This window comes from Rhinopithecus roxellana, chromosome 20, assembly GCF_007565055.1.
Source record: "Rhinopithecus roxellana isolate Shanxi Qingling chromosome 20, ASM756505v1, whole genome shotgun sequence".
In the NCBI taxonomy this organism is placed as follows: Eukaryota; Metazoa; Chordata; class Mammalia; order Primates; family Cercopithecidae; genus Rhinopithecus; species Rhinopithecus roxellana.
Window position 1 is genome coordinate 19,244,724 of NC_044568.1, and position 23,997 is coordinate 19,268,720.

The window sequence follows — 23,997 nt, forward strand, 5'->3', positions numbered from 1 at the left end:
GCGGCCCTGACCTGGTCCCCACAGTGAGGCCGACAGCCCCTGCCCGGAGCTTCCCGCCGCCCGCTTCCTCCCGGGCGCCCCCTCCGTCTCCAAACTCCTCTTCTCCCCGCTGCCTCTTCCACCCACTTCTTGCGGAATTCCCGCTGTTTCCTGGATGCCCGCTCACCTCGGACATCGGAACCGGGACCTCCAGCCTCCTTGCTCGGCTCTGTAGAGAGCCGGGCGTTGAGCGGTTTGCGCTTGAGTCCCACCTGCTCGCGAACCAATTTTGTGGCCCCGCGTGCCGGCCCGTTTCCTCCTGGGCTCGGCGGCATTCGGCTGTATCCACCTCCCTGTTACTCAATGGACCAGATACGATAAGAGGCGTGAAAGGGTTTTGCAAACTGTTCTTCATTCAGCGACCAGTCCCTGTCGTAACAGCTAATACTGAGAGCGAAGGGCTTTACGCGGATTGTCTGTCTTACACCCGCCCTGTAGGTAGATATGGCTGTAACCCTATTGTAATTTATTGTATTATTTTTAAAATTTGGGAGCGGGGCCGGCGTCTCGCTGTGTTGTCTAGGCTGGAATCGAACTCGTGGGCACAAGCGATTCTCCTGTCTCAGCCTCTGGAGTAGCTGGGACTACAGGCTTGAGCCACCGTGCCCTGCTGATAACCCTGTTTTTTATAGGGTTGTGGTCTAAGGCCGGGAATAGTCTATATTTTAAGATTGCTTTATTTTTATATTGATACATCCCAGTGGGCAGCAGTAAAGTTGAATTTTTTTTTTTCTAATGCAGAGTTTTTGAATTTTGATCCCAGAAAGCTGTCATGGTTTTCAGACAGTAGTAAAATAAGAAGAAGGGTTCCGTGAGTATTTCTGTCCTGTCTTCAGGAATGAACTTTCCCTTAATCTCCATTCGTTTGGGAAACTGTATGATGGTTTTGTTTCTAGCAATATGAGCGAAAGCCGTCTTTCACCTGTGGCCATGTGGCATCAGCATTGCAGAGGCCCTCCTGGTTGTTAACACATGCTGAAAGTCAGCAATATACAATATCAGTGTGTACAGCCTAATACAGCCCAGGAGAGTTTTGAATCATTGAACTGCTATAGACCCCTTTAAGAAGGGAGGACGGACGTTGAGTGATCTTTGAGTTCCTTCCCAGGCTGGGTCTTTCATCTGTATCTCATTTACTAGAGATAGATGTGTTAATCATCTACCAGGGAATGTCTTGGTGAACACGACAGGCAAGGGCTCTGCCCCACTGGCTTGCTCTCCTTTGAGAGCTTAATGACTTGTGGACTGAGGGTGACATGCAGAAGTTGGAGAGGTGGCAGCAATTTGCTTTTTTTTTTTTTTTTTTTTTGAGGTGGAGTTTCCCTCTTGTTGCCCATGGCGTAATCTCGGCTCACCGCACTCCGGCTCCCAGGTTCAAGCGGTTCTCCTGCCTCAGCCTCCCAAGTAGCTGGGATTACAGGCGCATGCCACCACACCCAGCTGATTTTGTATTTTTAGTAGAGACGGCCGGGCACAGTGGCTTGCGCCTGTAATCTCAGCACTTTGGGAGGCCGAGTTGGGTGGATCACCTGAGGCGGGGAGTTGGAGACCAGCCTGACCAATGTGGAGAAACCCCGTCTCTACTAAAAAGATAAAATTAGCCCGCGTGGTGGCATGCGCTTGTAATCCCAGTTTCTCGGGAGGCTGAGGCAGGAGAATTGCTTGAACCTGGGAGGCAGAGGTTACGGTGAGCCAAGGTTGCACGGTTGCACTCCAGCCTGGGAGTGAGACTCCGTCTCAAAAGAAAAGAAAACAAAAAAAACACCCTAACAGCTCTCCTCATGGATGCTTATGTTGTGTAGGCTTCCATGCAGTCATCTTTCATTCATTGAGCTACCTACTTTATACTTGTTCTCATGGAGTTTACGTGCTGTGCACGGAGGAACCAGACAATAAATAAGCAAGTATTAGGCATGTAAGGAAAAGGAAACAGAGTAAAGAAAATAGAAAATGAAGAAAGGGAATGGAGGAGGGATAAACCCTGTTACTTGTTGTGTCCCCTGCAGGAAGTGAGGGATTGAGATGAGCTTGCTCGGAAGATGGAATAGAAAGTGCCCTGCCCTGCCGGGCGCGGTGGCTCAAGCCTGTAATCCCAGCACTTTGGGAGGCCGAGACGGGCGGATCACGAGGTCAGGAGATCCAGACCATCCTGGCTAATACGGTGAAACCCCGTCTCTACTTAAAAATACAAAAAACTAGCCGGGCGACGAGGCGGGCGCCTGTAGTCCCAGCTACTCGGGAGGCTGAGGCAGTAGAGTGGCGTAAACCCGGGAGGCGGAGCTTGCAGTGAGCTGAGATCCGGCCACTGCACTCCAGCCTGGGTGGCAGAGCAAGACTCTGTCTCAAAAAAAAAAAAAAAGAAAGTGCCCTGCCTTAGGGTAGGTCCAGCCTTGTATTTGTGTGATCAGCATGAGGAAGAGGTTAGTGAGAGACAGTAAGGCCAAGGAGGGGCAGGGCCTCGTAGACCTGCTGAGGTTGCACCTGTGTGCTGTGTGTGAGTCTGTGGGACCCAGAATAAGGGTCAATTCATTTATGGTCTGACTGGAAAGAGGACAGCAGCACTTTGCCCTGTTTAAGGGAGTTTGTGTTTTGCCCACCTTCACATCTTGGCTTTGCATATACAAAAACTAATTTAGCAAGATTATCTACTGTGAGCTGTGAACTGACTTGCAGAAAACTCCAAGAAGGAATGGTAGACTCCTGTCTCAGTGTTTACGTTTACTGTGAGAACTACATCTGACTTAACCAGATTGTGTGCTAACCAAATCACAAAAGGACTAAATTGTGAATTAAAGCAAAGGAATTGGATGTTTTATCAAGTTTTGGAAGCCTGAAGAGTCATACTTTGTACCTTCAGGGCTGTAGGCTACCTGGTATCTACCCGGCCGCCAGGACCAGCACCACGCTGTCTTTGGGGTGGTCCTGGAAAAGCCCTGGAAGATTGGGGCATCAAAATTCTCATTGCACACCTCAGCGACCAGCTGTCTTCAGGCACTCACATTACCTCTCAATTTCTACTTTCTCAGATGAGCAGTGGGGATCAAGTGAGGTAAGAGGCACTTGGCACCCTACAATGTGCAGTACGACCGCCTTCTGTTCTTTGCGTAGGTTTCCTGTTGACCCACGCCTTGGGTTCCAAACCCCCATTGGGGAAACACACATTCGTGGGACCCTTGGAGAGTCGTTGCTCGCACTGTGTCGGGTGCTGGGATGGCTGCTGCAGATGGATTTCATGCACGATGCAGGAGCCTTTGCTAGCCCCACAGCCTTTACTGTCAGCATTCTCTTTCTGAGTTGCTTTTTTTTTTTCTCCTGATTTTAATATCTTTTTCATAGCATGTCTTACTTTTTAGTCTACTGTGGTCTTTTACAGGGATATTTGAATAATGTAGTTAATTAGAAAGTTATTAATGGGGGAATGAGTTTACTTTAGGGTAATAGCCTACAGAGTCAGCATCACCCTGAATGTTGACACAGCTGAAATAACATAGGTATTACGTCAACTATGGGTCTTGTTTCATTATAACAAAATATTGGAGGCTCACGGCTATCATCCCAGCAGTTTGGGAGGCTGAGGCAGGTAGATCACCTGAGGTCAGGAGTTCAAGACCAGCCTGACCAATATGGGGAAACCCTGTCTCTAATAAAAATACAAAAATTAGCCAGCATGGTGTGTGCACCTGTAATCCCAGTACTTGGAAGATAGGGAGAATCGCTTGAACCCAGGAGGCAGAGGTTGCAGTGAGCTGAGATCACGCCACCGTAGTCCAGCCTGGGTGACAGAGGAAGACTATCTCAAAAATAAATAAATAAATAAAATATTGGGGACAATATAAATTCACTGGTTATGTTGGGATTTTGTTGGATACAGTTAGTACTGGGTTATTGAGTACTTAGATTTTGTTTTTTTATATATATATTTGTGTGTGTGTGTGTGTGTATGTGTATTTTTTAGACAGAGCCTCACTGTCGCCAGGCTGGAGTGCAGTGGCACGATCTTGGCCTACTGCAACGTCCACCTCCCAGGTTCAAGCAATTCTCCTACCTTAGCCTCCCGAGTAATTGGGAATACAGGTGCCCACCTCCATGCCCGGCTAATTTTTGTATTTTTAGTACAGACAGAGTTTCACCATGTTGGCCAGGCTGGTCTTGAACTCCTGACCTCACGTGATCCTCCTGCCTCAGCCTCCCAAAGTGCTGAGATTACAGACATGAGCCACGGCACCTGGTGGATATTTTCCTCCTTGAAGACTGAAGAAAATACAGAGCTGCTGGAAAAATTGTTTTCTTGGCCTGACAAAAACTTACCTCTTGCTGGATGCCATATTACCTGCCTGTTGTCCCTGCTGTGAATAGCCGCTGCACTCCAATGAGACTCCATCTTAAAAAAAAAAAAAAAAAAAGGCTGGTCTCACGCCTGTGATCCCAGCTCTTTGGGAGGTGAAAGTGGGCAGATCACCTGAGGTGAGGAGTTCGAGACCAGCCCAACCAACATGGTGAAACTCCATCTCTACTAAAAATACAAAAATTAGCCAGGCAAGGTGGTGGGCGCCTGTAATCCCAGCTACTTGGGAGACTGAGGCAGGAGAATGGCGTGAACCCTGGAGGCGGAGGTTGCAGTGAGCTGAGGTCACACCACTGCACTCCGGCCTAGGCAAGAGCAAAACTCGGTCTCATAAAAAAAAAAGAAAGAAAAGAAAATAAATTAACCTCTTGGTTGACCGAAGATGAATCACAGTGTATTTCAGTATTTAAATTTTACACATTTATATGTTTTAGTCTTACAGTCTTGTTTTTGAAGCTGCAATATTTTAAGTTACTAAATAAAATTGCCTCAGTTTCTTAGCCATGTTTTTTGTTTTTTTGGGGAGCTTTTTGCTTGCTGTTGGAGGCTATAGCTGTAAAAATTTGCAGTGCATTTCTGCAGTGAACTTGTTCCTGTTTAGTTCTATTGAATCATATTTCTAATGGGATATTTAAGGCAATAAGCTCAGACCTCATCCTGCTTCCTGCTGTGGTTGTGGCCAGTGAGAATGTCTAGTGTTGTATTGAATAAGAAGTTGATAAGCTCATCTGGTGTCTCGTTTCAGTGCCTCCGGGGGATCCACTTTCAGAAACCGACTCTGCAGGCGAGATCAACGTTTTTTTCCTGGTGGCTGTGTTCAAAACCACCCAAAGGTACCTGTCTTTCATCCACCATCATTAGCAGCATGAGGTTTACAGGAACTGAGTGTGACTTTTACAGTGAGTGACCAGGGGGTGAGGATCAAGACAGCTCGGCATACCCCACTCCACCCCGCCCCATTCTACCCCTTCCTGGCTTCCATACTGAGCCACACAACATCCACCACCTTCTCCATGTCTTTGTGGTGTTGATATCTCAGTGAAGCTGGTGAGAGAAAAGCTCTTTCCAAAGGAAGGTGCTAGATGAATCTTTTGGAAGGCATGGGAACAAACCTTGGTTTCTGCATATCTTACTCTGAGGACCAGCTAAGCCTCATGTTTGGAAAGCAGAACAAAAACAATGTTCAGACTGTCATTAGCTCAGAGCACACTTGCCCACTTGGAGTCCTTCTGTAGGCCATGGACCTGGGCTTTGTGCTTTGTGTACAGGGACAGTGTTCACTGAAGTCCCTGGAGACCCTGTGTCCCCACAGAGTAGAAGGTGCTCCCTGCACTTGCCTCATTGTTAGGACCTGAGGGCACATGCTGATTGTATGAAGCAAGAAGAGAGAGACAGGAGGAGGGAAAACTCGCCTGTCTCTCACTTTCTCTATGGCGACCTGACAGTATGGTTGCTTTTCTTTTTTTTTTTTTTTTTTTTGAGACGGAGTCTCGCTCTATTGCCCCAGGCTGGAGTGCAGTGGTGTGATCACGGCTCACTGCAAGCACCGCCTCCCGGGTTCACACCATTCTCCTGCCTCAGCCTCCCAAGTAGCTGGGACTACAGGCGCCCACCACCACGCGCAGCGAATTGTTTTGTAGTTTTAGTAGAGACAGGGTTTCACCGTATTAGCCAGGATGGTCTTGATCTCCTGACCTCGTGATCTGCCCGCCTGGGCCTCCCAAAGTGCTGGGATTACAGGTGTGAGCCACTGCGCCTGGCCAAGGAGTGTGTCTATGAAGACTCATGTTTGTCCTTAACATTTATGCAAATTTTTACTCCATCTTGTAATATGTTTGCCATTCCTGGGGTCCCACCTTGGCCTTCTCTGGCCTTTCATGTTGCTACTTTGCGGTTGTTGGAGTAGCACTGTATTTGTGAAGGGGACAGTGTCATAGCTTACTTGTCCTGGAACTTGTCCTGGAACATTACAGGAGGAGGCTGGTAGGTCCGTGGGTCACAAGTGTATGTAGGAGGCCAGATTTTTTGGAGGAGAGGCAGACTCTGCTTAGAACAGGTGGTTTGTGTTCCCTAGTTCTCTTGAGAAGGGAGACCACCCATACCAGTCTGCCTTATTATCATTTTCTTCCGTTCTTTCTTTCTTCTAATTACAGCCAATTTTGGGACTGTTACCCCAAAAAAGTTTGCTATTAAAGCTCAATATTAAGCCAACAAGGTGAAATTTTAGGGATTTTAGATGTGTCTGAAGCTACTTCTCACCAGTATCTTCCCAGCCTCATCCTTTTCCCGGTGTCTGTTTATTTCCAGAAGGCACTGGTGTTATTACAATTGTGTGTTGGAAAGTGTTTTCCTATTTTCTGAGTCCTCTTTCTCTGGAAAATTATATTAATTGCTTTTTGAAGTCAGACTTTGTTTTCTCTCAGAGACTGGTGAGCTAAAGAATGCCAAGCCTGGAGGAGATGGAGGCAGGAGAGGAGGGAAGCGGGATGACGTTGCCTGGTGGAGGCGGATGCAGAAGGTTTGTGTGCATTCTTGTCTGCGCCTGCTGCTGTAACAGAATACATCAGACTGGATAATTTATAAACAGGATACATTTACTGCTCATGGTTGTGAAGGCTGGAGGTACAAGGTCACAATCTGGACAACATGGTGAAACCCCGTCTCTACAAAAAATACAAGAATAAGCCAGGCGTGGTGGCGTGTGCCTGTAGTCCCCGCTGCTCAGGAGGCTCAGGCGGAGGATTGCATGAACGTGGGAGTCGAGGCTGTGGTGAGCCGTGGTCACACCACTGCACTCCAACCTGGGCGACGGGTTGTGAGGGCACCAATCCCACTCGTGAAGGCAGAGCCGTTGGGACCTAATCCCCTCCCAGGGGCCTCATCTCTTAATACCTTCGCCTTAGGGGTTGAGTTCCAACATGGAAATTTTGGGAGAACACATAAATTCAAACCCACATCAGTCTTTCTGCTTGTTTAAAGGTGAGCTGTTGAATTAGTTCATAAGTTTCAGAGAAATTAGTTTCTAAAAATGTCCTGAGGCCGGGTGCAGTGGGTCATGCCTGTAATCCCAGCACTTTGGGAGGTGGGAGGATTACTTGAGCCTAGGAGTTCGACACCAGCCTGGGCAACATAGTGAGACCTCGTCTCTACAAAAAAAAAAAAAAAAAAAATTAGCCAGGCGTGCTGGCATGCACCTCTGGTCCCAGGTACTCAGGAGGCTGAGGCAGGAGGATTGCTTGAGCCCGGAAACTTGAGGCTGCAGTAAACCATGATCGTGTGACTGCACTCCAGCCTGGGTGACCAAGTAAGATCCTGTCTGAAAAAAAAAAAAAAAAAAAAAAAATGCTGAGATTTCTATCTGGATTTTATTATTATTATTATTTTTTGAGATAAGGTCTCACTCTGTCATCCAGGCTAGAGTACAGGGATACGATCAGATGCGATCACTGCTCACTGTAGCCTTGACCTCCCAGGCTCAGATGATTCTCCCACCTCAACCTCTAGAGCAGCTGAGACCACAGGCTTGCACCACCACTCCTGGCTCATTTTTTAAAAATATTTTGTAGAGACGGGGTCTCCCGAGGTTGCCCAGGCTGGTCTCAAACTCATGGGCTCAAGCAATCCTCTCACCTCGGCCTCCTTGAGTGCTGGGACTACAGACGTGAGTCACCATGCCTGGCCTCTATCTGGATTTTAACCGACTCACAGAAGAGATAACCCCAGCAACAGGGGCTCAAACACAGCTCTTTGTGGGCTTCCTGCTTCTCCTGGGGCGTCCGGTGAGCTGCGGCTTTCAGTATGTTTCTACGCCACGTGAAGATCTTTCCTCATGAGAGGAGCTGAGGCTACGTTGTGTAGGGTCAGGAGAGGGGGGTTGGAAAACTTTTCTAATAACATCTGAAAAAGGAAATAGCCATTTTCATGAAGAGACTACCTTCATTTAACTGGAAAATGTGTTTTCTTTTTCCCACAGGGGGACTTCCCCTGGGATGACAAGGATTTCCGCAGTCTGGCCCTTTCGGGGGCAGGTGTTGCCATGGGATTTTTCTACCTCTATTTTCGAGATCCTGGAAGAGAAATCACTTGGAAGCACTTTGTACAGTATTACCTGGCCAGAGGTCTGGTGAGAGGCATTTGTAGTTTACCTACCTGGGAAGGAGTCCACTGTAGTGTGTACACGTGGTCTGCAATGCCCGTAAGAAGCTGTGAGCTCTGAGGCCTGGGTTGAAAACGCGTTGTGTGGTAGGTGTGCTGGGCAGTCCCACCCTCTGGTCATAGATGAGACACAGTTTTACTTTTCCCAGGAGTGACCCCAACAGAAGGTGAGTAAGACACAGTTTTGCTTTTCCCAGGAGTGACCCCAACAGAAGGTGAGGAAGGTGAGGAAGCTCATTTTCGTGCTAGGTGGAAGCTTACGTAACACCCTGGCTTTTTGTTTTTTTTTTTTAGCTTCAGCTTCTGTAAGTTCTGCTTGTCTGTGTCTGTTTATCATCCAGTGTCAATTTCATATCTAATTCAGATCTTTTCTTTCCCTAGTGTACCCGGTCCCCTCCTGCACCCCCGTCCCCTGCTGAGTGGCCCTGGATAGCGGTAGGGGGCTTTGTGTCTGTGCACAGGGGCATATGGCACCAGCAAGCCTCCGCCTGTCCTTCACCGGGCCTGGGTCTGTCAGGTTGCTGAAGGCAGGTGAAGCACTGCTCAGGCTTTAGTGTAAAGTTACATGAGAGCAAGTGCTGTGCTTCTCAGTTGCCCTCAGAAAGATGTTTGTTAAGTGATGCAGTGTTAAGATCTGAACTTCTTTCTGTAGGAAAGTCTTGTTTTCCCACCAGGGTTTGTGGCTAAGGCCTTTTTTTTTTTTTTTTTTTTTTTTTGAGACAGAGTCTTGCTCTGTCACCCAGGCTGGAGTGCAGTGGTGTGAAGTCTCGACCTTCTGGTTCCAAGCCAGCCTCCCACCTCAGCCTTCTGAGTGTCTGGGACTATAAAAAACATAATTTTTTTCTTTTTTTTTTTTTGGAGATGGAGTCTCATTGTGTCGCCCTGGCTGGAGTACAGTGGCGTGATCTCTATTCACTGCAACCTCCACCTCCCTGGTTCAAGTGATTCTCCTGCCTCAGCCTCCAGAGTAGCTGGGATTACAGGTGCACGTCACCATGCCTCCACGGGAGGTGGAGGTTGCTAATTTTTTGTATTTTAGTAGAGACAGGGTTTCACTGTGTTGCCCAGGCTGGTCTCGAACTCCTGAGCTCAGGCAATCCTCCTGCTTTGGCCTCCCAAAGTGCCAGGATTACAGGCGTGAGCTACTGTGCCCGGCCCGCAATTTCTTTTTTTAGTGACAGTGTCTCCGTATGTTGCCCAGGCTGGTCTCAGACTCCTGGGCTCGAGTGATGCTCCCACTTCGGCCTCCTGAAGTGCTGCAATTATAGTTGTGAACCACCACCCAAGGCCTTTTTGTCTGGCCACAGGGCACACAGCTGTCTTCAGAGAGGTCCGTGACGACTCCTTATGGGAGGAGGGGAGAGCTGCTGCAGCCCCTCTCTGCCGTTCACACACAGCTGCTGCCGTGAGGAGGGGTGAGACAGATAATTTGGCCCACGATGCCTGCTGGTGTGTGGGTTCTGGACAGATCCCAGAGCTTCTGCGAGGGCCTTTTCAGGTGTCTGATACGCTGACCGTGCCACGGTTGTGGTGTTAGGCTCGAGACACACCTGTCATAAACACGTTCATGTTGGTCGCGTGACCCTGAGTAGTCAAGAAAAGTTGTGTCGTGGTTTCCGTTTCTGTGGAGGGGAAAGAGCAACGCTGTCGTCATCATACCTGACGAAATGGCTGCCCCCTCACGAGCTTTTGCTGCACACCGGCTCTCAGGCTGCGTTTGCCGCTGGGTGGCTGCATGGAGGCCTTTGGGGTTGCGTTTTCATTCTTGGCACCATTTTCTTGTGCTATCTGCAGCTGTGTGGGCGAAATGTTTCTGGATGAGTTCTGGAAGACTTTGCTGTATTATCAGTCTGAGACTTCTATACCTTTTAGATTTTTTTTTTTTTTTTTTTTTTTTTTTTTTTCAGATGGAGCCTCACTCTTTTGCCCAGGCTGGAGTGCAGTGTGCAATATTGGCTCACTGCCACTGCCGCCTCCCAGGTTCAAGCAGTTCTCCCTGCCTCAGCCTCTTGAGTAGCTGGGATTACAGGCGCGCACCACCACATCCGACTAATATTTGTATTTTTGGTAGAGACAGGGTTTCACCATGTTGGCCAGGCTGGTCTCGAACTCCTGGTCTCAAATGATCCACCCTCCTCAGCCGCCCAAAGGGCTGGGATTATAAGTCTGAGCCACCGCACCTGGCCTTCCTTTTAGGTTTCAAGTCACTCTGGAGTCTTTGGTGCTCGGATCTCAGATGTACCAGGTCTGAGCCACCGTGCCTGGCCTTCCTTTTAGATTTTTAAGTCACTCTGGAATCTTTGGTGCTCAGATGTACCAGGTCTGAGCCACCATGCCCGGCCTTCCTTTTAGGTTTTAAGTTACTCCGGAATCTTTGGTGCTCTGGAATCTTTGGTGCTCAGATCTCAGCTGTACCAATTTGTAAATCCTCTGAATTACATGCACAGGCCAGGCTAGAAATGTCCAAATCAGTCGGAAAACAAAACTCGGATCTGCACAGCAGAGTGGATGCAGCTTCTCAGACACTGTCAGAGTCTCGGTCTGCACTGTGGGACTAGTCTGAGGATGAGGCCTGAGGTTTAGTATCGAATATGATACTCACTGCTTTAGCCGTGGGCTGGTCTGAGGGTGAGGCCCTGTTTACTGTTGAATATCATACTCACTGCTTTAGCCGTGCTAATTATATTTTTCTTTTTCCCAGGTGGACCGGCTGGAAGTCGTGAACAAACAGTTTGTGCGTGTTATTCCTGCCCCTGGGACCTCTTCTGAGGTGAGGAGTGAGTTTGAGGCTGAGTACTCCAGACATAAGTTTTTTCAGTAAAATACTCCCTTAGTATCCATCAACTACTCTTTAATGTGATTTTTTTTCTCATTGGCATGTGTCAATAACAAAGCTTTCCAAGTAGGACAGGAGCCCTTATAAGACTAACTAGGATTCAGATTTGCCAAGCAGTGTCTGAGAGCAACTTATCGAGAATTGTAGGGAGAGGAGAGACAAACATAAAAGAGTGAAAAGCAAAAAGGAACGGCTGGGCACGGTGGCTCACGCCTGTAATCCCAGCACTTTGGCAGACAGAGGTGGGCAGGTCACTTGAGGCCAGGAGTTCAAGACTTGCCTGGCCAACATGGCGAAACCCCATCTTTACTAACAATACAATAATTAGCCGGGAATGGTGGCGGCGCCTGTAATCCCAGCTACTCGGGAGGCTGAGGCAGGAGAATTGCTTGAACCCGGGAGGTGGAGGTTACAGTGAGCCAAGATCATCCCACTGCACTTCAGCCTGGCGACAGAGGGAGACTGTCTCAACGAGAAAAAGAGACAGAGGCACACCCCAGCAGTCGTTGGACATTTTACACTTTTGTCTGGAACTTAAAGACTGTAATTTCGTGAGGCCATAACCAGAGTTTTCTGCTGTTAGTAGAGTTTCCCTTGGAGCTAGCCTCGGCACAGGCCTCGTCCATGTTGTGGAGATGAAGGCTAGGAGAAGAGGCAGTGGGAGGTGCATGTGTGAGGGTGGGGCTCAGTGTGGGACACAGTGGTGCACCCTAAGCTTGCTCTTGCTCTCTGCAGAAGTTCGTGTGGTTTAACATTGGCAGTGTTGACACCTTTGAGCGGAATCTGGAGTCTGCTCAGTGGGAGCTGGGGATCGAGCCCCTCAACCAGGCAGCAGTGGTCTACACCAATGAGAGTCACGGGTGAGGAGGACGGTGAAGAGCCTCTGTTTGAACACAAAACAAAAATGCAATGTTGAACCTGTTTTGGAATGTGTTTCTCAAACTTACAAGCATCTATAATAAGCAATGTCTGTAGTAAAAAATGTATATATGTACTTTTTTATATATATGTGTGTGTGTGTATATGTGTGTATATATATATGTCTTTTACTCTGTTTTTCATGAGAAGAGAATTGAAGCAGGGAAATATTTGGCTACACAGCCTTAAAAAAGAAAACCAGTCGTTTGGGTGTCATCGTTGTAGCAGAAATTCCCTGAAGTCCTGTAGGAAGCCTTCCACAATTGGCTGTGCAGCAGGATCACTACGGGAGCGCTATTAAAATGCTCTTCTGGCATTTCTACCTGCCACTCCAGAACTGTCGAATTAATGTCCAGAGGTGGGGCTTGTGCACCTGTGACTTCCCCAGACTCCCTGTTGGGCAGCCCTGACCCATCCTCCCAGGTGCTGGGGGTCCCTGCTCACAACCCGGCAGCTCCCATGTAGTACCTGACACTTGGTCTTTCTTCTTTTTTTTTTTTTTGAGACAGAGTCTCGCTCTGCCGCCCAGGCTTGGAGTACAGTGGTGCAATCTTGGCTCACTGCAAGCTCCACCTCCTGGGTTCACGCCATTCTCCTGCCTCAGCCTCCCAAGTAGCTGGGACTACAGGCGCCCACCACCACGCCCAGCTACTTTTTTGTATTTTTAGTAGAGATGGGGTTTCACCATGTTAGCCAGGATGGTCTCGATCTCCTGACTTTGTGATCTGCCTGCCTGGGCCTCCCAAAGTGTTGGGATTACAGGCGTGAGCCACCGCACCTGCCTGACACTTGGTCATTCTAAGCTTCCCATGGTTCTCATGTTATCTTGGATTTCCACTGCATCGTATGTTCTTAAAGTGATTATGGACATGAGGGCAAAGACCAGATGAAATACTCTGTGCATCCCAGGACTCAGCACAGAAGTCAGTGTTGCTGAGCGTGGATCCTGTTTTCATGTTTACTTCCTGGGAATGTCATTGCTCTGTCTTCTCTGGCCCTTCTGCCCAGAATTGAAAACTGAACCGAGAGAGAGTACAAATCCGGTACCAGCTTTAGCCAGGAGGGTGTAAAAATTGGAATTGTATTGGTTTTGGTGGTTTCTTTGAGACATATGTTTAAGCATAGAGTAGGGGCTGCAGTGGGGTGAGAGAAGGTGAGGCAGGTAGAAATCTGGAGATTAACTCTCAGATTCTAGTGGCAGGGCTCAGGCCTGCGGTCTCCTGCTGGAGCTCCTGGATGTCATCTGGGTGCTGTTTATTGCTGACTTGGGTTCTATCTTTGCTTGTTGAGTTGCCGGGAATGCCTGGTTGTATGTGGGGCTGAAAGGGACTGCAGAGCCACTGGAGGAGGGATGGCCTCTGAAGAGCAAGAGCAAAGATAAATAAAGCAGGGAGACATTTGGTGTCTTCCTATGATAAAACAAGCCTGGTTGGCCCTAGATGCCAGGAGGCCTTGCTGGGTCTGCTGGAGGCACCTCCTGGCTCCTGGGAGAGATGTGGTGTAAGCTCCAGCAGGGCTGCTTGGCCGGGTGGAGGAGGTGGTGGGTGGTGGAATTGGTCACCCTCCCTGCCCCACCAAGCCAGCCACAGGTTACATCAGGGAGATGGAAATGCCTGTGACTAGAGCATTCAGAACTGGAGAGGCCTAGTGCTGGATGGACTTTGACACATTTTTTAAAAAAGAGGCTGGGCAGGGTGTCTCATTCCTGTAATCCCAGCATTTTGGGAGGCTGAGGCAGGTGGATCATGAGGTCAGGAGATCGAGACCATCCTGGCTAACAGGGTGAAACCCTGTCTCTACTGAAAATACAAAAAATTACCCAGGCGTGGTGGCGGGCACCTGTAGTCTCAGCTACTTGAGAGGCTGAGGCAGGAGAATGGTGCGGACCCGGGAGACAGCTTGTAGTGGGCCGAGATCGCACCACTGCACTCCAGCCTGGGTGACAGAGCGAGATTCCGTCTCAAAAAAAAAGGACGAGGGCCAGGCACGATGGCTCACATAGGTAATCCCAGTGCTTTGGGAGGCTGAGGAGGAAGGATCACCTGAGACTAGCAGTTCGAGACCAGCTGGACAACGTAGTGAGACTGCATGTCTATAAAAAGTTAAACAAATATCTGATGTGGTGGCACGCGTGCCTGTGGTTCTAGCTACTCAGGAGGTTGAGGCAGGAGAATCTCTTGAGCCTGGGAGTTCAAGGTTTCTGTGATCGTGCCACTGCCCACCAGCCTGGGTGACAGTGAGACCCTATCTCAAAAAAAGGAAAAAAAGGCCGGGCGCGGTGGCTCAAGCCTGTAATCCCAGCACTTTGGGAGGCCGAGACGGGCGGATCACGAGGTCAGGAGATCGAGACCATCCTGGCTAACATGGTGAAACCCCGTCTCTACTAAAAAATAAAAAAATACAAAAAACTAGCTGGGCGAGGTGGCGGGTGCCTGTGGTCCCAGCTACTCGTGAGGCTGAGGCAGGAGAATGGCGTAACCCCGGGAGGCGGAGCTTGCAGTGAGCTGACATCCGGCCACTGCACTCCAGCCTGAGCGACAGAGCGAGACTCCATCTCAAAAAAAAAGGAAAAAAACCTGCTCCCTTTTGTGTAGCAAAACAAAGTCCTAGAGCAGTCTCTTCTAAGAGGGTTTTGCTTTGTCATCCAGGCTGGAGTGTAGTTGTGCAATCATGGCTCACTGCAGCCTTGCACTCCCAGGCACAGGCAGTCCTCTCACCTCAGCCTCCTGAGTAGCTGGAACTACAGGCACACGCCACCACGCCCAGCTAATTTTTGTATTTTTAGTAGAGATGGTTTCACCAGCTTGGTTAGGCTGGTCTGGAACTCCTTACCTCAGGTGATCCACCTGCTTCGGCCTCCCAAAATGCTGGGATTACAGGTGTGAGCCACCACGCCCGGCCATTTTTATATTTTTTGTAGGGACAGAGTCTGGCCATGTTGCCTAGGCTGGTCTTGAACTTCTAGGCTCAAGAGATCCTCCCAAGGTGGCCTCCCAAAGTGCTGGGATTACAGGCATAACCCACCGTGCCTAGCACAAAGGTGCTATTTCTGACCTCCTGAGCGTGACAAGTAGTTCTCTTGGATTTTCCAGCTCTTTATTGCAAAGCCTGGTGCCCACCCTTCTCCTGGTTGGCATTCTCCTCTATGCTGCCAGGAGGGGCCCTATGGGAGCCAGGCGCGGTAGACGAGGAGGGGGCCTCTTCAGTGTTGGTGAGACAACAGCCAAGATCTTAAAGAGCAACATCGATGTGCGATTTGTGGATGTAGCTGGGTGTGAAGAAGCCAAATTGGAAATTATGGAATTTGTGAATTTCCTGAAGAATCCCAAGCAGTATCAGGACTTAGGAGCAAAAATTCCAAAGGTACTGATTTTAGAAAACGTAGTAATCCTCTGAGCTCCAAGTCAAAGCCAGAGATGGCTGTGGGTCAGAGTAGGTTCTTACTCCTGTTTTATTAGTTTGTTTAATACTTATTACATAGAACAACAGGTACAACTTGTATGAACAGGCTTGGGATCAGATGTAGCTGCCTCTTTTAAGCCCATGACCCAGACAGCGGCTAGGTGTGTGCAGCCAGACCGCAGCTAGGTGTGTGCAGCCAGACCGCAGCTAGGTCTGTGCGGCCGGACCGCGGCTAGGTGTGTACGGCCGGACCGCGGCTAGGTCTGTGCGGCCGGACCGCGGCTAGGTGTGTATGGCCGGACCGCGGCTAGGTGTGTGCAGCCAGGCAGTCAGCGCGTTGTGGGTGGTGTGGGTCAGGGTGCCAAATCTGGCTGCTGGGCACACAGAGCAAGTTTATCTCTTGGTGCCATTTTGGGGTCATGACTCTTTGGGGGCCTGACAGAAGCCATGGATTTTTTTCCCAGAAATATTTGCATTCACAGAAACTTGATTCACACACCCTTTAAATCACCTCTGGGCTTTGGACCAAGCTGAGGACACCCAGATCCTTGCAGTGCCATTGCACCCCCACCCCCAGCACCTCGCAATGGGGTGGGCATTCACTGGACAGTTTGTTCCAAACAACAAATAATGATTATGCCAAGCACTGTGAACCTGGGGAGAAGCCAGGAGGTGACAGACCTGTTTTCCACTTTGGTGAGCGTGAGGCTGGGAGGCAGGTGTGTGTGACGGACGTGAAGAGCCAGGGCCTTCTGCTTCTGTTGGAGCTCCACCTCTGCTCATAGTCAGGTGTTGCAGTGGGTGGTTCTCTTTGCCTTTCAGAAGGTTTTTTTTTTTTTTTTTTGGAGACAGAGTCTCGCTCTGTCGCCCAGGCTGGAGTGCAGTGGCACGATCTTGACTCACTGCAACCTTCGCCTCCCGGGTTCATGCCGTTCTCCTGCCTCAGCCTCCCAAGTAGCTGGGATTATAGTCGGGTATCACCATGCCCAGCTAATTTTTGTAATTTTAGTGGAGACGGGATTTCACCATGTTGGCCAGGCTGGTCTCAAACTCCTGACTTCAGGTGATCCGCCTGCCTTAACCTCCCAAAGTGCTGGGATTACAGGTGTGAGCTACCGCATCCGTTTTTGTTTTTGTTTTTAATTTATGTCTATTGCTGCTGAACAAATTATAGTTTTTTTCATATGTATTTGCTGGGGAAAATCTGTATGAGAGAGGGAGTGGGTGAGGCAGTCAGGTACCAAGAAAGGCCCCTCACTTGGTGTGTTAGTCCCCGTTTCCCAGCAGGCAGGGGCTCCTGCGAGAGGGGGCTCTGTCAGCCTCTGTGTTACATCACAGGCCTGGTGCTGTGCTGTGGATGTCGGGAAAGAGTTCGTGGGGTCCGAGCCCATCTGGCTTTCCCGTTATTGGGTGTGAGGTACAGTGATTTCCCAAAATTACCTCTGCCTGTGGCATCCCCTGTGAGAATCCATCATGAAGAGCTGGCTGTGTGTGCGGCCACGGTGGTGCCTTTCCTGGAGCACACGGGTAGGACAGAGTGTGCTGTGGGCAAATCTAGCCCCCTCCTGCCCTCCAGCTCCTTAGCCATCCTTGATGGGATTCTTCTTAGTCAGTCTCAGAAGTCACCAGTGTAAGCAGCTTTCTGTCCTGTGTACCGTCTGCTCCCCTGTTAAGAGCCCGATGTTACCATTCTGTTTCAGGGAGCAATGCTCACTGGTCCTCCTGGTACCGGCAAGACCCTTCTTGCCAAAGCAACTGCAGGGGAGGCCAGTGTGCCCTTCATCACTGTGAACGGGTCCGAGTTCCTGGAAATGTTTGTTGGCGTTGGGCCAGCAAGGGTAGGTCGACGGGAACCTGCTGCAGGTGGCCTCAGCACTGTGCCTTGACCAGGACTGGTCAACTTGAATAGCTTGGTGTGGGGCCCTGGCCCTGGCCATGGGCATGTGTGGTAGGTGCTGGTGCACCGGGGCGAAGTGGGTCAGAGGTTTCTGAGGAGAGGGTGGAGGATAATTGGCATTCCCGTCTTCCTACCAGTAGCAAAACAGATTCTCTGTGGGTTTCTGTTTCAGGTTCGTGACATGTTTGCAATGGCCCGAAAAAACGCTCCATGTATCTTATTCATTGATGAGATAGATGCAATTGGCAGGAAGCGAGGCCAAGGGCACTTTGGAGGCCAGAGTGAGCAGGAGAACACCCTGAACCAGATGCTTGTGGAGATGGACGGTGTGTGTAGGCTGCAGCCAGCCTGTGGTGTGCAGCTGTTCCCCTGCAGCTGCTTAGGGACAGTCTGCACAGCCTTTTTCTGTACAGTCACCCCCAGAAGAGAATCCCTGATTATTCTGTTTTTAAGGAAGGCTGCTCTCAGGCAAACGTGATGGAGAAAACTGTGTTAGATTCACAAGCCGCCTCCAGTGCCTGTGATAGGATGGGGGCAGTTCATTCCCTTGCCCCTAGGTGGAGGGGGGTTCTCTGGAGTGTGGAGACACCTGCTTCTCTGGGGAGGGGGACCAGGTAGAGGAGCATGGCTGCTCCTGACGGTGCCCACAGGGTGGTGTGTCCACAAGCCATGCTCCTTCCGCTCTGAGCTTTGTCTTGCTGCCCCTGCATCACCCAGAATCTCACAGACCCCCCCCCAGGCCCGTCTCTTCTCAGAGTGATTCTAGCTAAGATGTGACTGACCGTCGCCTGTCAGTCCTGCTAAAGCCTCGTCGGACTCGTTCAGGTTCTGTGCCAACTTTCAGATTTGGAAAAACTTTCACTTAGACCTTTGGCAGATTTGATTTTCACTTTGGCTTCAGGGCTGTGTTGGGGTCCCTAAGACCACCCCAGATGTGGTGACTTGCTAGGAGAAGTCACAGGACTTGGCCTATAGTAGCACTCAGGGCTGTGTTAAAGGAGGACACAGCAAAATCAGCCAGGGTGCATTGGGTCGCGAGGAGACCGGGTGCAGTGTTGAACCCTCCCCCAGTGGAGCCACATGGGACGCGCTCACTTCCCCCAGCATCAGGCTGTGACCACGCCTGCTGGATGTTGACCAGGAAGCTCAGGAGAGACTCGGTTCCCAGGGTTTTTGCTGGGGGCGCACAAAACGTTTGGGCCCAGGGAGCTGTTTGTCTCCGGGAATGGTGGGAATGCCCCCAGACTCGTAGCACCAGACACTGCCCTGCGGGCAGGCCTTTCTGAGGACAGCAGTCAGGCCTGCTGTGTTCAACACTGTTCTCTGCGGGCCAAAAGCATTTCCTAAGTATTTTTTTGTCTTTAGTAACCGATAGTAATTCTAATTAGATTATGACTTTTGATACCTGGAGGAGACGGATGGGAGACAGGACGGACGTGGGGCACTCAGCCTTTCTCCTCCCGTCCCCTCTGTTGGGCATCCCATTTCCTGTGCAGCCCCTGGCCTGCCCTCATCCACTCCAGCACGACGTGGTGTCAGAGGCTGCAGGAACCAGTAGTAAGTCAGGATGAGGGCCCACGCCCTGGACTTGTCTACCCCCTGAGCCAGGCTGTGGGGTTCCCAGTTAGCGGAGGGATGGCTGGTTACCTGCCATGCCCACATCGGGCTTGCTACTGAGGCTCACCTGCTTCTCCCGTGTCCAGGGTTCAACTCTGCCACCAACGTCGTGGTGTTGGCTGGCACCAACCGCCCTGACATCCTGGACCCAGCCCTGATGCGGCCTGGCCGGTTTGATCGCCAGATTTACATTGGTGAGTGCCCCTTTCTCAGGGTTGGGCCTTTATCCCCTTGGCCACAAAGTTTGTTTAGGTGATTTGCAGTGTATTTGGAGGGGATTTTGATGGTAATTCTGAAGCAGTTAATGTAACATTTTGAAAATGTGTGAGAGCCGCAAGTTGCTGCTGTCAGTCCTGCCCTGGCAGTCTACTTTGGCAGGAATACATGCAATTGGGCCTGCAGGGATGGTGCTGCAATGCAACACAGGTGGGAGGGATGTAACAGACACTTACTCTCCAGCTTTTTTTTTTTCACTACTGTAAAAATTTGATAATCAGTCAAGTGTGGTGGCTCACGCCTGTAATCCCAGCTCTTTTGGAGGCCGAGACTGGCTGATCATGAGGTCAGGAGTTCGAGACCAGCCTGGCCCATATGGTGAGACCCTGTCTCTACTGAAAATACAAAATTAGCTGGGTGTGGTGGCGTGCACCTGTAATCCCAGCTACTCGAAGGCTGAGGCAGGAGAATTGCTTGAACCTGGGAGGCGGAGGTTGCGGTGAGCGGAGATCTCACCACTGCACTCCACCCTGGGCAAGAAGAGCGAAACTCTGTCTCAAAAACAATAAATAAATGAAAAAATTGAAAATTGATAATTTAGAAGACAGCAATTTACCCCTTACTCTTCACCCTGACGGTCAGCCATCATTGCCTTCCCCCTCCCCTCTCGTGTTTGTTAGGAAGCATTAATCCTGTGTGGCCCTTGTGTTGCTTGCTGTCAAGTGGCATGGCCCTGAGTTGAGGGGTTTAGTAGCTGTGGAACTGGATGTGCGTGTGCCCTGGCTGGTTTCTGCCATTGCTTCCAGCTCTGTCTGGAGGATGACAGCAGAGAGCTCCATAGGGACCCCAGCTGTCTTTGCAGTTCTGTGATATGGTTGTGTGTGACTGTTCTGAAGACCCAGAAGGCACAAGAGCCCGTGCCTCTCTCTCTCTTTCATTAGGCCCCCCTGACATCAAAGGTAGGTCCTCCATCTTTAAGGTCCACCTGCGCCCACTAAAGCTGGATGAGAGCCTCAATAAGGACACCCTGGCGAGGAAGCTGGCAGCGCTCACCCCAGGCTTCACTGGTGAGTGTTGGGGGCTGTGCTGTCCCCTTGTGGTGGGAGCCATGTATGCTCTGCTTCTTGCCATGGGGAGTGGGGACTGGCCCTCCTCATCTAGTTCTGGCAGTGCTCACCCTTGTCTGCAGGACTTGTCACCTGTTGAGAGCGTTCAGAGGCCTCAGAGATCAGTTTGCTTAGCCCCAAAACCAATTTGTACCCACTTGAATTTCTGTTTTAATTCCAGTCAGACTTAGTCTTACTGCAGAGCTGACAGTAAGCTAATGTCGGGGTGGGGAGGATCTGGCAACTTGATGCTTCCCTCCACGTTTTCGCCTGGGGCTTGCCCTCCCTGCTGAGGAAGCTCATTTGCTTTTCTCTCTTCTTTTTAATGAAATCCTGGTTTATGCTAGGAAACCTACTTCCCTGTCTAGGCTGGATCACCCTGAGGAATGAGTGGGGACTTTTCCGGGGATTCCTGTCCTCCTCACCCATACCTCATGGTTATGCAGCCATTGGCCACGGCCTCTGACCTACGCTCACCTGCTCCCGCCACCCCTGGAACATTCTGCTGTGGCATCTCATCACCTCCAGCTGCCTTGGCACCCCCAATGGTACCCATCCCCTAGGCTCCCCACAGTGTCCTGCCTAGTGTCAGGTCAGGTGTGTTCACACGGGACTGTACATCTGTCTGCTGCAGGATGGTGAGTGAGGTCTTGCCTGGCAGGCTCCTGAAGGGTGTCATGTGTCTTAGACACAAAATGTGCTTCCTTTTGTTCTCTCCTCTGGCTGACTTCAGATGTCTGTTTACATACCAAAGATAAAATGCTGGAATGTTACCAAGACTGCTTTCTTCTGCCCCTAGAGGGGATGACACAGCAGGGATGAATCAGCACTACCCCTCAGCAGGGATGACTGATGATTCTGATTGCCCCTCAGCAGGGATTACTAAGCACTACCCCTTAACAGAGGTGACTCAGCAGGGATGACTCAACAGGGATGACTCAGCAGAGATGACAACACTATCCCTCAGCAGGGATGACTCAGCAAGGATGACTCAGCACTGCCCCAAGCAAGGATGACTCAGCAGGGATGACTCATTACTGCCCCTCAACATGGATGACTCAGCAGGGATGACTCAGCACCGCTCCTCAACAGGGATGATTCAGCAAGGATGACTTAGCACTGCCCCTCAACAGGGATGACTCAGCAGGGATGATTCAGCAGAGATAACTCAGGGATGATTCTGACTGCCCCTCTGAAGGGATGACTCAGCAGGGATGACTCAGCACTGCCCCTCAACAGGCATGACTCAGCACTGCCCCTCAACAGGCATGACTCAGCACTGCCCCTCAATGGGGATGACTCAGCAGAGATGACAGCACTGCCCCTCAACAGGGATGACTCAGTAGGGATGACTCAGCACTGCCCAACAGGGATGACTTAGCAGGGATGACTCAGCACTGCCCTTCCACAGGGATGACTCAGCAGAGATGACAGCACTGCCCCTCAGCAAGGATGACTCAGCAGGGATGGCTCAGCACTGCCCCTCAACAGGGATGACTCAGCGGGGATGACTTAGCACTGCCCAACAGGGATGACTTAGCAGGGATGACTCAGCACTGCCCCTCAACAGGGATGAGTCAGCAGAGATGACAGTGCTGTCCCTCAGCAGGGATGATTCAGCAGAGATAACTCAGGGATGACTCTGACTGCCCCTCAGCAGGGATGAGTCTGTTTTGCTCCAATGGAAGCATCCCCAGTGTCCATCAGCAGGTAAATGGCCGAAGTGGCATATACTGTAGTCAAATTCAGCTATAAAAAGGAATAAAGTATTGATGCATGCCACAACATGGGTGAACCTAGAAAATGCTGTTCTAAATGCAAGAAGCCAGACACAAAAGGCCGCAGAACATATGGTTCCATTTATGTGAAATGTGCAGAATAATAATAAACATGTATAGAATAGCAAATCTGTAGGGACAGACATGAGGTGAGTGGTTGCCAGAGGTGGAAATGGGAATTAACTATAAATAGCACAGGGTACCTTACAGAGATGATGGAAATGGCCTAAAACTAGATGATGGCAATCGTCGCACTACGCGATCAGATTGATGTGTACATGTAAAATGGGTGGATTTTATGGTTTATAAATTATACCTTAATAAAGGTTGACAAAATGTGGCTAAATAATAGTGACTGGTGGACAGCTCCCATTACCTTTAAGTTCTCTACTGAATTTCAGTAGAGAACTTGGTCTCTCTGCTGGAGATTTTCCTTAACAAAACTGATCTGGGTCAAGCTCCAGCGGTCAGGAGCAGCACTGACTATTGGCTGTTTCTCCCTTCCTGGGTCAGGTGCTGATATTTCAAATGTTTGCAATGAAGCAGCCCTGATTGCTGCCCGGCATCTGAGTCCTTCTGTTCAGGAGAAACACTTTCAGCAGGCCATCGAGAGGGTCATCGGAGGTGAGCCTGGGAGCCCTTGGGGAGGGAGGGGTGTTTGCAGCTCTCGGCCTGGCAGGCTCACCCTCTGGCCCCAGTTTGAATTCTGCATGCAGGCTGGGCGCAATGGCTCACACCTGTAATCCCAGCACTTTGGGAGGCCAAGGCAGGTGGATCACTTGAGGTCAGGAGTTTGAGGCCAGCCTGGCCAGCATGGTGATACCCTATCTTGATTTTTAAATACAAAAATTAGCCGGGCACGGTGGCACATGCCTGTAGTCCCAGCTACTCAGGAGGCTGAGGTAGGAGAACCTCATGAACCCGGGAGGCAGAGGTTGCGGTGAGCCGAGATCACGCCACTGCACTCCAATCTGGGTGACAGAGCAAGACTCTGTCTCAAAAAAAAAAAAAAAAAAAAATCAATTATGGATGCAGGAACCAATTTTCTAAACCAACATATGGGACTTGGGATCTACCAATAGCTTTCATGCCCCTTCTGGGAGCAACATTTAGAAATTGAAAGGGATAGGCCTTCCAGGCCATCAGAGGCCCAAGGAAGCATATTAGAACCAGGTTTGAACGCCTACTGTGGAGGGCAAAGGAGCTTTCTTCCCTGAAGGGAACGGATGAGATTTCCTGGGACAAGCCTCCTGGAAGCTGTAGGGACCTTCCCGAGCCTCCTCAGGACAGTACTGTTGTGAAAGGAGTGAACAAAGTGAATTTCCTTTTTTTTTTTTGAGACGGAGTTTAACACTTGTTGCCCAGGCTGGAGTGCAGTGGCATGATCTCGGCTCACTGCAACCTCTGCCTCCCGGGTTCAAGTGATTCTCCTGCCTCATCCGGAGTAGCTGGGATTACAGTCACGTAGCACCACACCTGGCTAATTTTTGTATTTTTAGTAGAGATGGGGTTTCACCATTTTGGTCAGGCTCATCTCGAACTCCTGACCTCAGGTGATCTGCCCACCTCGACCTCCCAAAGTGTTGGGATTACAGGTGTGAGCCCCTGTGCCCAGCCTTACAGTGCATTTTCTTCAGCTTGGTGGGGAGCGGTATCCATCTCTGTCTTCAGCTCAGCAGACTATAGAG

At 50.1% G+C, this 23,997-nt stretch overlaps 1 protein-coding gene across 1 annotated transcript in view; it reads left to right on the forward strand.

The window, feature by feature from the left end:
• The window catches only part of LOC104674222 (AFG3-like protein 1), a 28,791-nt gene that overhangs the window by 1,123 nt on the left and 3,671 nt on the right, over positions 1–23,997 (forward strand). Inside the window, 11 exon segments of the mRNA XM_010378485.2 lie at positions 5,130–5,217; positions 6,808–6,902; positions 8,358–8,507; positions 11,241–11,309; positions 12,111–12,235; positions 15,386–15,656; positions 17,396–17,533; positions 17,765–17,918; positions 19,296–19,403; positions 20,367–20,492; positions 22,823–22,933. Coding sequence (XP_010376787.2) covers positions 5,130–5,217; positions 6,808–6,902; positions 8,358–8,507; positions 11,241–11,309; positions 12,111–12,235; positions 15,386–15,656; positions 17,396–17,533; positions 17,765–17,918; positions 19,296–19,403; positions 20,367–20,492; positions 22,823–22,933 — 1,435 coding nt within the window.